Source organism: Euprymna scolopes, chromosome 7 (genome assembly GCF_053919585.1).
Source record: "Euprymna scolopes isolate OS-2025 chromosome 7, ASM5391958v1, whole genome shotgun sequence".
NCBI lineage: Eukaryota > Metazoa > Mollusca > Cephalopoda > Sepiida > Sepiolidae > Euprymna > Euprymna scolopes.
The window spans coordinates 88,008,390-88,022,251 of NC_136488.1; the positions used below are offsets into that span (position 1 = coordinate 88,008,390).

The window sequence follows — 13,862 nt, forward strand, 5'->3', positions numbered from 1 at the left end:
ATATATATATATATATATATATATATATATACTAGACTACCCGTACCCCGTTGGGTCAGTATGTTATATTAGCTATGGAATTCATGTATGAGCGTGACACTTGTGATGTAAAGAAAAGTATTGTTTTTTTGACATAACAGAAACATTTCTATGAAAGTATATTAAAATGAAAAAAGAATATAGATAGATTTCTATGAGTCGTTCTGTTTATAATTGTTTATTTTTGAAAAAAAAAATTTGCAGTTACTTAATTATAAGTGGTTGGCCATACTTATAGGTAAATGTGCACTGAACAGATACCATAATACTTATTATAGTTAAAGATATATCAAAATTTGATTTTTTTTTTTTTTTTACATCGTTCATTTCTGTATTACGTTTAAGTTATTTTATACCCCACTCTTCCCATGTTAAATAATAATTCCGAAATAATAACGTTAATATTTCAGCGTCCCAATTGTTCTGTTCTTTTTTTTTGTGTGTGGTAATAAAACTTCTCAAATATACTTGTGATGTTTAACTGTATACTGTGTTAACTTTAGTCAAAATCGTCTTTTCCTTTCATCTTATTTTTTATTTTTTGATTATCGATGCTTATCGAAGACATTCAGATACAAACCATCTTAGAACACTGCCATGCACAAAGTTTGTGCGAAATTTTTAAAAAATCGGCCCAGTCATTGAGGAGTCCATAGAGAATGAACTCATCCGCAAATTTCCTTTTATATAATAGTGATAAGAAACTGATTTTCAGTCTACATACTTCCATGAAATCCATCTTTTTTTTCAGCGATAATAAAATTATATATAAATATTATTTGCTAAAAACAAATTCAGCAATGTTTTATTATCAGTAAGTTGTATTGGTAGCGACATTTTTTTTTACTAATAGCATAAATGGCCGTCATTTTAATGCAAACTTTGGTACTTGCTAATATTGATGAAATGAAACCAACGCAGTAATTAGAAAACGTTGCGGACTTACGTGTCGTTGCGAAATTAGTATAAACTCACGAAAAATGATCCAGATGTGTTAAATGTATTTTTAACAGAAAATCAGCCACAATTACATTATGAAATACATTAGTTTAAAATGGCGGACCATTAAAGTCATAAGTCGAGGATTATCTCCCTTGTTTATTCCACTGACTTGGTTTCATATGAAGACAAAACTAAATCGATACATTTTATTTTTTACTTGTAATTATTTTATTTTCTACTGGATCATTTTCTTAATGCAGATCAGCTTGGGAAAGTGAGGGTTTAGATATTCATTTTCAAAATTTGGGCTTTACAAATGCCATTACTTTCTAGACAATTATAATATGAATCTCTGGTAAAAAATGATTTTCCATTTTATTTTAGAAAAAAAAAAAATTGCCAACAGATTTTTTTTCAGTCTGTCATTGCTAAAGACAATCATGTAAAGAAAGAAACAAATAAATTGTATTTAAAAAAATACAGGGCAAAAAAACAAAAAAAAAACAAAACAAAACGAGAGCAACAACAACAATAATAAGATGGAGACACACAGTCTAGGCTTTTGACAGAGCAACTTTTTTTAATACCAGAAAGGAAGTATACAGAGTCCAGTTAATGGCACTCCTTGTCTGTAGTTTGAACAGCACCCAAAATCTACAACTCACCAAGAAACCAGTCAATACGTAGAGCAAACAATCTTCAAATTCAGAGTGGGGGACAGGGGAGGGGTAAGAGTCGGGGAGGGAGGTTGATATTTCAATATCCTTTTTTAAATGAGATTTTTTTTTAAACTCCATTCTTTCAATATTTTTTTTTTATGCTTTTCTTATTTTTTGTTTGTTTGTTTTTAGTTTGTGTTCGTTTGAAGGAGTTAGAAAACAAATATCAACTGGCCACAGACAGGTGATGGAGTCATGAAAAAAAAAAGTAAAAAGAAAGTTGCACAGTTCACGGGTTTTGTTCATTATTATTTTTCTTTTTTTTTTTTTTTGTACAGGGTTCAATCCTGTCCACAAACAAAAGTCTTCTGTGACAATGGAACACATCGGATGAGGATGCCGGGATAAAGATGGGGTCGTGGGAAACAAAATAAATGAAACAATAAGTTTGGGGAATAGTAAGGATAGGGGTCAAGTTCAATGGGATGAAGGGAGCGGGGAGGGTCGTCAATAATCATCGGCCAGCCCAAGTCTCAGCAAATCATCACATCGTTTAAAAGTCATAATAATTATAATAATAATATCAGTATTATTATTATTAATAATATTAATAATAATGTTCTGATTATTTTCTGTTTTTTTAATAAGATTTTATTGTCCATATTTTTGTATTTTTTTTTTGTACTATGTTTCAATCAATCCACTTATATTTTTGTTTTATATTTTTTGTCATTTTTTATATTTATATTTATTTTTAAACACACATAATAGAACAGTATAAAGAATTTTTATATGAGTGGGTGGGGAAAGAGGGAGGATGCAGGAGGGATGGCGTTAAGTAAAATAGATGATCTTGATTTTTTTTATCCTTCCTGATTCGTAATAATGACTTTTTTCGGGGATACAACGGCGAAGATCATATAAACGTTAGAATGACTCCTACAAGTAATTGAAGTTCATTCTTTTTATTTTCGTCTTTTGTTTTTCTCGCCTTTTTTCTATTTTTTTAATATTTTTTTTTTTAATATAATTTTGGGAGGAGCTTGGGCAGGGTATGGGCTAGGAAGGCAAATATATATATATTTTTTTCCTTCATGTATTTTTTTTTTCTTTTTCTTTGAAATTTAAAAGTATTATCACACTGGGTAAACCAATGAATAAGAAATTACATGCAACCTTGTTGCAAAAAATCCTGGTAAAAGTGTTAATGAAAATGATGATGATCAAGATGATGATGATGATGGTGGTGATGGTGATGTTGGTATTTGTGACAGTGATGGCAGCAGTACCTTTCTTTTCTTTTCATATTACTTTCTACAAAACTAAGAAACTTATCCAGGGGTTCTACGAATGGGGTGAGGTCGACAATAGTGACAGAAAAATCGATAAAAAAGAAAAAAAAAACGGGTTCAAATGTCTATATTGTGTTAAAGACAGTATTTTCCTATATATTTCTTAATAGGATTAAAGAAAAGAAAAAACAGCGACTCCTTTATAGCACAGAGAATTAAAAAAATATATATAATGAATCTTAGAAACATTCAACTGCAACTTTGTCACTGTTATCAAATATATTCTGAATTCAGGCCAGTTTTAGAGAGTAAGGGCCAAATGTTGAACACGTTTCTGATATCCTGTTTTTAATTGGATAGCAACATTATTCACTCAACCTGGAGCAGGGAACGGGCTTTTAATTACATATTTATTTCTTTATAAGAGACTTGCATGGGTGCGTGTCTATGTACGTACGAAGTATGCGTATCTGCGTACGCATCTATGTACGTATACATACCGATATGCGCACGTACATATATGTAAGGTTTCTTTTTTGATTGTCGCCCGGAAATCGGCACAATAGAATTTTGGTTTCCTTTGCCCCGATGTGATGCTCCCGGATCGGGAGTGGCATATATATTTTTAAAATATAATTTTTCCACAGACACCTGTTTCGTCATTTTACGACAGATTAACAACTCTTTTGTAATAAGAGTTTTTTTTTTATTCACAAAAAAAAATTTAATCGGAAATCTTTGAGCCTAGTGCTGTCATGGGATCCTTAATAGTTTTTTGTTTTTGTCCTTGAAAAGTGGCAAATAAACTGTTTTTAAGTTTCTAAATTTTTTAGATGAGGATTGGTTGGCGACCGAAAAAATACAATTGCAAATTACTGAAAACATCTATGCACTCATATCTGACGGAAAAAAAGAGGGTGCTACCCGTGAAGTAAATAAAGGGTTCCGTTTGAAATTTCGTCCAAATTTCCGAATTCGACAGAAACATTCCAGAGTATAACAAGATACACTTGAAGAAGGTCGTAGCTTACATCGACCGAAACGTTGTGAAAATGATATTCAAGTTGAGAACAGTGTGCCAGAGAATCCAAATATGAACAAACTTTTTAGGTTATTTAATGCCAAAAACACCTATCATAAACGATTCGTTATATATTAATAATCCAATACAAGTGGCTATATTTATTTTAAATAACTGGGGTGAGGTTTATACCAGTTCCCATATTATGAGGCATAATAACCACATTAGATTCGTAAGGATTTGAATGACCATTTCTACATGGTGAAAAATCAAAATCCTTCATGAATTTACTCTGTTTAATATGCATGGGCATAGACAGAACACGGCTGATCTAGAGGAATAAACCTTGAACAAAAATTCTTCTATTATTTATGAATGGAGGTAGTTCTTGTGACATTAGCTTCTTCCCACAACAGGAGGATGTGAAACAAAAATCAGAAAGTGTCGAAATTTACCAGTAAGGGTGCCTCAGGTGATTAACAAAGTTCTTCTCAAACGGAGAAGACAAAGTCTGGAAAAGCCGAATGTTCTAAAACTGCAAAGGACCAGGGACATACCCGAGTCAGCAATGGTCTAGATTATTAGGGTTGGTGCTGAGGAAAAACCTCCTGCTTATGGCAAAAAATTCCTGCAACAATCATTTCAGAAGAGAGAATGTCGCAGCTTTGCAAAATAATATTACTGAAAACAGGAAATTGTATTCCTTCAGTGAGCGGAGAACGGTAAAATCTACAAGTTTCATCCAGCCGTATATACATACGAACCTGAAGCTTCATTTAGCAAATACTTCTGTATGATCTGCTAAATGATACCTGTGATGACAAAAAATAATAATAATAAACGAGCTCCTGGGTGGAGTTTTTGTTCTCAAGCACATGTCGAAGCTTCCCCCTAACTAAGCAAATGAATAGAGAGTCTGAAGAGCATAAGAAGAGCATTTATTAATCTTGCTTCTCAGACTTGAGGGTTGGTAAGCTGGTTTCTTTTAGCTTAAGGAAACAGGTAGAATTGATTTTTTTTTGTCAAGTGATAAAATTACCGGTTCAGAAATAGGTTAGAAATAATTAATAAAGAATACTTTAAAAATAAAAATTAATTTTCAAACCAGACAGTCGTCTGAATTTCTTTATACTGATTTCTTTTTCTCTTTAAAATGTTTGCCTTGTCATATCTTTCACATTTTGTCCAGGTGACCTAGTTAAACATCACAACTGTTATTTAAACAAAACCGAAAAAGGGGGTGGATACACTGGTTCCACCCTTAAAATGACTTATGTTTTTGGATCTCCTGAAAACTAATATCACATTAAAATTTGGGGCAAACAAGTAGTTTTATGGATATTAAAACATTTTTACCGACAATGGCGTTCACCATTTTTAACATGGGGGGGAGGGGAGGTAGTGTTGTGTAACACGCATGCGCATTAAGACTTTAGCTGGGAAGAAATATGGCATCCCGTAAACACAATGGATTATATTGGATAATAAATGTATTAATAGTTAAAAAACTACTTATCTGCACCAAATTTAAAAATGATATTCGTTTTCAGCATATCCGAAAACCTATAGAAGACATAATTTAACGGTAAACGCTGAAGTGGACAAAAAAAAAAAAAAAAAAAAAAAAGAATAAACCAGTTAAGATTTATCTTCGACCTTGCTATATTCAAATGTTGACATTCGTTTCTTAGATTTATCTTTTTAAAATCCGTTACTCACTCAAGGGACCACGAACAGGTTTGCCAACGTCCCATAATAAAACTGGATCAATATCTTCAACTGAACTCAAGATATAAATAAGGGAGGCAAAAACAACATAAAAATTGGTATAAGAAGGTTAGTGAGCAGCAAGGGAAGACAATGACTTCCTGTTGCTGCTGCTGCTACTATGGTAATAGTGATGGTAGTGGTGGTGGTGGAGGAAGAGGAGGAGAAAGACGAGAGGAAGAGGAGAAGGTCATCATTGTCACTGCTGCTGATATGATCAAGTCATCATATACTGAGAGGCTGCTTGTCATCTATGATTGTTTTTGTGGTTTTCTTTTTTTTCTTTTCATGTTCTTTTTTCCGGTGTAAAAAAAACAAAACAAAAAAAAAATAAAAATAATGAAAATAAAATGGCCACTGGCGGATTGATTTTATTGGTTAGCTGGCTGAAGAGAAAGAGATACTTTTTCTACAGGTAACTCAGTTCCAGTGCATGATGTAAGGCAGCCAGATCGGAATGATTGGAGATTCTCCAGAATGGCCAGTTCATCTGTAAAAAATTAGAAAAATAAAAATTGAATACTTTGCCACTTAAATGTTGGATTTTTCTGGAAGAGTTAAATGGGGTGGACATCATGCACCGACTACAGGAATATTGTGAGAAAAGGCATATAATAATAGACACCAGATAATAAGGATGATAATAATAAGATACCAGATAAGAAAAGAGAAAAGAAAAAAAAGAAAAAAAGATAAAGAAAAAAAGATAAAGAAAAAAAGATAAAGAAAAAAAGATAAAGAAAAAAAGATAAAGAAAAAAAGATAAAGAAAAAAAGATAAAGAAAAAAAGATAAAGAAAAAAAGATAAAGAAAAGATAAAGAAAAGATAAAGAAAAGATAAAGAAAAGATAAAGAAAAGATAAAGAAAAGAAAAAGAAGAAAAGAAAAAAGAAAAGAAAAAAGAAAATAAAAAAGAAAAGAAAATAAAAAAGAAAAGAAAATAAAAAAGAAAAGAAAAAGAAAATAAAAGAAAAAGAAAATAAAAGAGAAAGAAAATAAAAGAGAAAGAAAATAAAAGAGAAAGAAAATAAAAGAGAAAGAAAATAAAAGAGAAAGAAAATAAAAGAGAAAGAAAATAAAAGAGAAAGAAAATAAAAGAAAGAAAATAAAAGAAAGAAAATAAAAGAAAGAAAATAAAAGAAAGAAAATAAAAGAAAAAGAAAATAAAAGAAAAATAAAATAAAAGAAAAATAAAATAAAAGAAAAATAAAATAAAAGAAAAATAAAATAAAAGAAAAATAAAAGAAAAAAGAAAATAAAAAAGAAAATAAAAAAGAAAATAAAAAAGAAAATAAAAAATAAAATAAAAAATAAAATAAAAAATAAAATAAAAAATAAAATAAAAAATAAAATAAAAAATAAAATAAAAAAAGAAAAAGAAAAGAGAAAAAGAAAAGAGAAAAAGAAAAGAGAAAAAGAAAAGAAAAAAGAGAAAAGAAAAAGAAAAAAGGAAAAAGAAAAAGGAAAGAGAAGAAAAAGGAAAAAGAAAAAGGAAAGAGAAGAAAAAGGAAAAAGAAAAAGGAAAGAGAAGAAAAAGAAAAAAGAAAAAGAAAAGAGAAAAGGAAAAGAAAAGAGAAAAGAAAAAGAAAAGAGAAAAGAAAAAGAAAAAGACCTCCGCTAAATAAGTTCGAAAAGAACTGGGACCTTGGGGAGGCTTAGTGCCACTCAAATCCAAGCAAAGACCAATAGTTGCTGCCAACGAGAAATCAATGGAAAGTAGCTGTTGCGATAATGCAAATGTTATCGAAAGAGGTGGAGAGTACAGGAAACCTGGAGAGACTTGTCACTCAGCTTTCAGTGAACACCACAGGCTGTTTTGAGGGAAACGTCTCTGAAGACCTGTGTGAAAGCTCCTTGTGAGCCAATAATAAGACACTACGTATATACTAATAGACACCATATATATATATATATATATCCACTTTCCATTGCAATAATATAACTCTCAAAGAACTATAAAGATGAATATTTCAACTTATTTCTTCAAAAAATCTTCATTCACCAGAGAAATGGAACTAAAATATTTTCTTTAATAGTTGAACCCTTTGCTCTTTGAATCGTTCGCAACATTTTTTTGGATTCAAATAATTTGCTCTTATATATATTTTTTGTATGAATAAATTTCTGAATAAGTAGGAGAAAAACAATTATAATTTTTCATTCCTAGGTATACTAAGTTCAACATATTGCAGATATAGCACATCCACAATTACACAAGGAGATTCAATTATATTGAATAAAGTTTTCTTTATTATTTATTGTTATAAATAATAAAGAAAACTTTATTCCGTTCTCTATTTCACGGTTTATCAGATGGCTATTTTGCATAGTTAAAAAATTGTTAAATTCATGCCTCTCCAGTGAAAAATACTTTCCTAATAATAAAATGTAGACATTATATTATTTTTTCATCTATATATTCACGATTAGTTGAGATAAGCTACTCCACTATCTAAAATTTCCAAAATTAGGGGACTCCAAGTAAAGAAACTTCGCCCAATCCCTAACATGTTCCTTTGTACTTGCCTCACCACGAGGGCAGAGTTAGATATAAGGTCGGTTTTAATGTGGGGAAAATCCAGCTCCCCAATAATTTATGAGTGAGGATAATGAATTAATAAAATAAATATTAAGTGTAAAGGCAAAATTATATTTTTAAATAATAGCGACCAAAGTTCGCTTTTTCATTTCAGGAACTTTTTTGGGGGGGTGAAACATTTTAGATTTCACCGTCGCAAAACACGCTCGTTATTGATATTGAAAATTAACGTTTGTTTATTATTTAATTTGAAAACATTACGATTTAGGCTTAATTATTTCGAAAGGAGAAACGAAAGACTTGTTTAAAATATATATTATATTTCAAGTGTCTGCAGTGAATTTAAACATTTGTTTTATCTTTTTTAATCTGTTTTTCTATTAGGTTGGTGCAAACAATGTCATTTTTTGACGTTCAAACGAACGTCAAAAATATTTTTGACGTTCAAACGAACATCAAAAATAATATTTTTGACGTTCAAACGAACGTCAAAAAATGACATTGTTTCAAACGAACGTCAAAAATATTTTTGCACCAACCTAACATTTCACATTAGATTCTATTTGAAATTTTTGTTAAAATATGGTAATACTCCAGTTTTATATTAAAAAATAAATAAATAAAAATAGCCCATACAATTTTATTCTACACATTCTTTAGGAAACATAACCACGTAAATTTTCAAGTTTTTCTACTTAATAAAAAAAAAAAATGCTTTGCAGAAAATTAGTGTCAAATTTTTATTTCTTTTATTTTTAGGGAGTAATTGGTTTTAAGCAGTGTTTTTCTTCTAAAATTATAGTTTTAAAATCAGATAACCCACAAAGATTAATATGAGTAAATAAAGAAACTCTAAGGGGTTTTCGTTATTTGTGCATACATGTTACTGTGCTAAAATAACTTATTTAGAAAGCCATTCTTAACATAGGGAGGATGGGAGGTTGTGTTGTAACTATTCTGTACTTTCACCTAAGAATTTAATAAGCAAAATTTTATAAAAATTAAATTTAACTTGAAAATACTATTAAAAATAGCATAGTAACATAGATGCACAAGCACCGGTTTTTCAAACTCTAAACACTCGTTTAAAATGGCACAGCTACAGCAAGAATGAATCTCTTTACGGATAAATTCATGTTATCAAAGGAGGAGCTAAAGTCTGCAAAAGAATGTCTAAACTAAACATAACTATGCCTCTGATTTGGTCTGGTCCTCTCTTCAATACATCTAATTCAACTCTACAAAGTTTTTCATTATTTTTTATAACTAGCACTTATTTTTTTACATATGAAACTGGAAGATAGCCTAAAACAGTTTCCTTCAGTTATAATCCATTTATTTTACTTTTCAGATTAGAATGTCAGTAAAAGCACGACGTTCAGTTTTAACTTGTGGTTCACAAAATTTGCTGGTCCACCTTGTGTGGATGAAACAGCCCCCCCCCCCTACTTCACAAGTCGTCCAGTTTAGTTATTTCCTCGAAAACAGTTATCCCCACTTAGAAAATAATGAGATTTCTAAGTTAATTGCTAAGGAATTAATTAGTATTTGGCAAGCAGTTAATCCACAATTGCCCTTGTTAGGGGAACGTTATATAGGACAGAAAGTCAATATATTTTGCTATAAGAGGGCCAAACAGATTGACAGGAAATTTCTTGCAGCATCCAAAGTGAAAAGAAAGAAGGAACAGCTAGACAAACTGTTTGATAAATTTTCTTATAGCTGTAAACTTCCTGTCTTGAGATGTGATGACTTTGCAGTAAAGTGCAAGACAGAAAATTGTCAAAAAAGCACATAGTTTGCACTGGTCCTCCTAACAAGGAGATAAAATTAATTCTATAGATTCACCTGCAATTATGTTCCTTTTTTCTGGAAAATAAAATAATGTATTGATATTTATTAAGTATTCTGGCTCTATTATTAAACATGCAAATTTTGCAATTTTCAGGTTCCACTAGAATTGCCATTTAGAGCAATTTTTAAATTAATTGATGAAACAACAAAAAGCCTAACAACAATTACTGGTCCTTTGGGGAAACTTTGTATCAATAATTATCAAGATTTGCCTCAAGTAGAATTCTAAAAAATTAGTGCCCCTCCCGATCATCATCATCTGACAGCAGAAGAAACAAATAATTTAAGTATGAAGACCAGAGGCTACATTTGAGTATGCTGTTGGACATTTCTTGAGAAGTTAACCTAATATATGCAGCTTAGAAAATTGGGCCCTTGAATCAAGCAAAATGGCTAACATAAGCCACAAATTCCAACTATCATCACCATTGCCATGTTGATTTTCTGAAAACAAATTGCAAATTCACCTGCCCTATTAGAACAATAGTAATCACAGTTTCAGCTTAAGATAGACAGATACTCAAATATGAAGAAATATATCTTGTCAAGCAAAGGTTAAATAAAACACATGCCTTTTTCTAGACTACCCCACCTGTCTCCCCTCGGATTAAACCATTTCAAGTGGCGTGAGGAAATGAGAAAGCAAATAGCAAGTCAGACATATATGAAAAAAAAAAAAAAAAATTATTCAGGTATTTCTTTGAATTTAATATTTTAATAATTACAGTAGAACCCTGGGATATGTACGGCATTAAAATTAGTAACAAAATACATATGTATATAATCAAATGGTATTATAAGTAAGGTGGGACAAATACCATAACCAGGGGCCGGAAAAATATGGCATTCACTATCGTAACCTGAAAAAATTGTATCCTAGGGCAATCGTGTCCAAGAGTTCTACTGTATATCAAACTAGATAGTGTGTGCACACTTACCTATTATGTAACGCTACCTCTGATGAAACCAGATTGCACATAGACATGATCATTCTCATGACAGTTTTCTAAGCCTTACTACTTCTCTGCTGTTTCATTCAAATTGGAAACCGGTGTTTTGTTTGTGGCAGCAACACTAGAAGAATGTCGTACAAGGCCAACAAGTTTGGTTTTTTAGCAGAGTCCCCGTTTCCTAGATGTATTGCCTTCAACACGAGGAACTATCTACCCACTGTATGGTAAACCTCCAGAATATCAGATGGAGGTTTTACAGGTTCTACACTTTGCCCAAAAGTGATCTGGAAGTGTGCAAAGCAAGGGGCGTTCATCTCCCTTAAGTACGTACCCATTTCCCTGAATACATTGTACAGCGCTTAGTATTCCAAAATGGCTACCCATCAGGTATTGGCTAGGCTCAATGTTGCTTAACTTTTGTGATCTAACATTTTTTTATGGAGGTTATTCAATAGTTTTTAAACACTGATGCATGCTACTAAAGTAATATTACTATAATTAGAATTGAGTGCACTAGGGTTAAAAGCCATTAGTTGCACTAATAATTTGAAAACTACGAATCACAGTTTACACGAAAAGAAAAAAAAAAAAAATAAAAGACGTTACCTGTTTTGCAGCAGCCTCTTCATCTCTGCCATCACCAACCACAACGTAAGTACATTTCCGACCAAAACGGGATACAATTCTTTCAAAACAACTCTCTTTACCTGAAAAAAAAAATAAAAATAAAATAAAATACTTTCTAAAAAAAGAAAAAAAAAACTTTATAAAATACTTGGAAATTTTTTTTTTTTTTTATCCAAAATGCTTAGCATTTATCGATGCTATCAGAAATATAAAATCAAAAGATGATCCTTACCTATTTTTGTTGCGCTGTAAATGTTTTCAATGGAGAATACTCCGCCAAGTCCATAAAGAAGCACCTTGGCCAATGCAGGAACCAGTTGTGTTGTAGTGACAAGAACATTTACACAATTGGATCTGTAGAGTAGGAAAGGATATAAACATATTTTCAATTTGTTCAGTATATGTCGAAGTTGATTTTCCTTTGAACAAACAACATACGAATGAGACAATATAATGTGAATCTTAAAGACATGCTTAGTTATGATAAACCTGGACAGTGTAAAAAAAAATGTGAGCAGAAGAGTAGACTTTGATAGTATGGCCACATTGATTTGGTTGCTTTAAATTATTTATATTTTCAAATATTTATTTATGGTGTTTGAGTTTATTACTTAAGAAGAAAATTGTTTTTGACTTTGCGGAACATGATTGAGTTTTGTAAGCAAAAAAGAAAAACAAAACGTCAATGTTAGGTACATTTTTTTTTATTAGTAAGCCAGTATCTTCAGACAGGCTGACCTAGTAGCACCAGACAGGTATTACCACTCCAGACCAAAGTGGACTGGAGAGCAATGGTAAATAAAGCGCCACTCCATGTTAGTCACAGCTTCCAAATGGGTCCTCACCAATCAATGCCGTTGAAGGTCATATCCTGGACCAATGGCCACATTGAAAGAATGAATGAGAGTGGATGTAGAACAGTTGAGATAGCAGGGTCCAGTTCCCAGGGGAAGATAAAGAAAAGCATTTGTAGAAGTGATAAGAACGACCTTACTAAGCAGGGATAAATATTAGACCTGGCCAGAGATAGATTACTTTCGAAGTTAATTTATTAAAGCCATCCAACCAAATATGATGACGATTTTCTATGTTATTTTGTTTTGTTTTCTATATAAACAAAACAGTAGATGTATGCGCAAGTGCTTGTGTGTGTGTGTGTGTGTGTGTAACTATTTAACCGATAAACCCTTAAACTATTAGTCACATAACACTGAAATTAACAGGAAATAACAATCATATACCAAGTATGGTTTATAACGAACAAAATCTTTGTTTGGATGTACCATGGTAATTCAAGTGCAAAATAAAGAACCAGTCAAAAACTATTCAATAATGAAACAATGGCTATAGTCAATATTGTCTGCTCCTTTTGATTTCCGGTTTCTGAGGTGTATTTTACTGTATAATTAGATATGATCAAGCAAACAAAGCCATTCTTAAAACTGGGGGAAAAGGCAGGGTGGAAGCTTTCACATTGTTTGAGATGAAGATAATCATTAATTAGAAAAGACCATATCTCACTTGTCATCGTCGTCTTATTTGCAGCCCAGAAACTGCAAGCCAAAACAGAGCAGACAATCTTGACTATAACTGAAACAATTTGTCAACCATTTCTTTTAGCGTTTCTGAATTTTTGAGATGAGGATTAGTTATTCGTATTATTTGGATACCTCAGACTATTGTTCTCATCTTGAGTGTCATTTTTCACAACGTTTCGGTCGATATAACTTAGGACGTTCTTCAGGTGTATCTTCTTGAATTTGGCCGACCGATAATACAATTGTGAATTACTTAGGACCTTTATCCAGTCATGGCTGACAGAACAAGAGCATGCTACCCTCGTGAAGTAAATATAGGGTTCCGCCCGAGATTCTGTCCAAATTCCCGAGTTCGACAAGATACACCTGGAGAAGGTCGGAGGATACATCGACCGAAATGTAGTGGAAAATCACACTCAGGATGACATAATTTCTTTTAAATCAGACATGTTTTCAGATGTATGTAAAATAAACATATACATTAATCATCAATTATATTTGCCGACAGATTGAAATCTCGGTATAGTATAGACTTTTTTTAACATACATATATTCTAACCACGTGAGTTCCTAGCTTTGTTGTTAGTTTGATGTTGTTAACAGGTTATTAAAATTTAATAAATCTTAATTA

At 31.5% G+C, this 13,862-nt stretch overlaps 1 protein-coding gene across 15 annotated transcripts in view; it reads right to left on the bottom strand.

The window, feature by feature from the left end:
- Nucleotides 1-5,556: 5,556 nt before the first annotated feature.
- Nucleotides 5,557-13,862, bottom strand: part of LOC145279823 (protein phosphatase EYA1-like) — a 1,162,399-nt gene continuing 1,154,093 nt past the window's right edge. For all 15 annotated transcript variants that reach the window (XM_080131218.1, XM_080131213.1, XM_080131219.1 and 12 more), the window contains 3 exons: nucleotides 11,926-12,047; nucleotides 11,673-11,773; nucleotides 5,557-6,210 (listed from right to left, as the gene is read on the bottom strand). In XM_080131218.1, coding sequence (XP_079987344.1) covers nucleotides 6,130-6,210; nucleotides 11,673-11,773; nucleotides 11,926-12,047 — 304 coding nt within the window. In that variant the 3' untranslated portion in view covers nucleotides 5,557-6,129. The remainder of the gene's footprint in view (nucleotides 6,211-11,672; nucleotides 11,774-11,925; nucleotides 12,048-13,862) is intronic.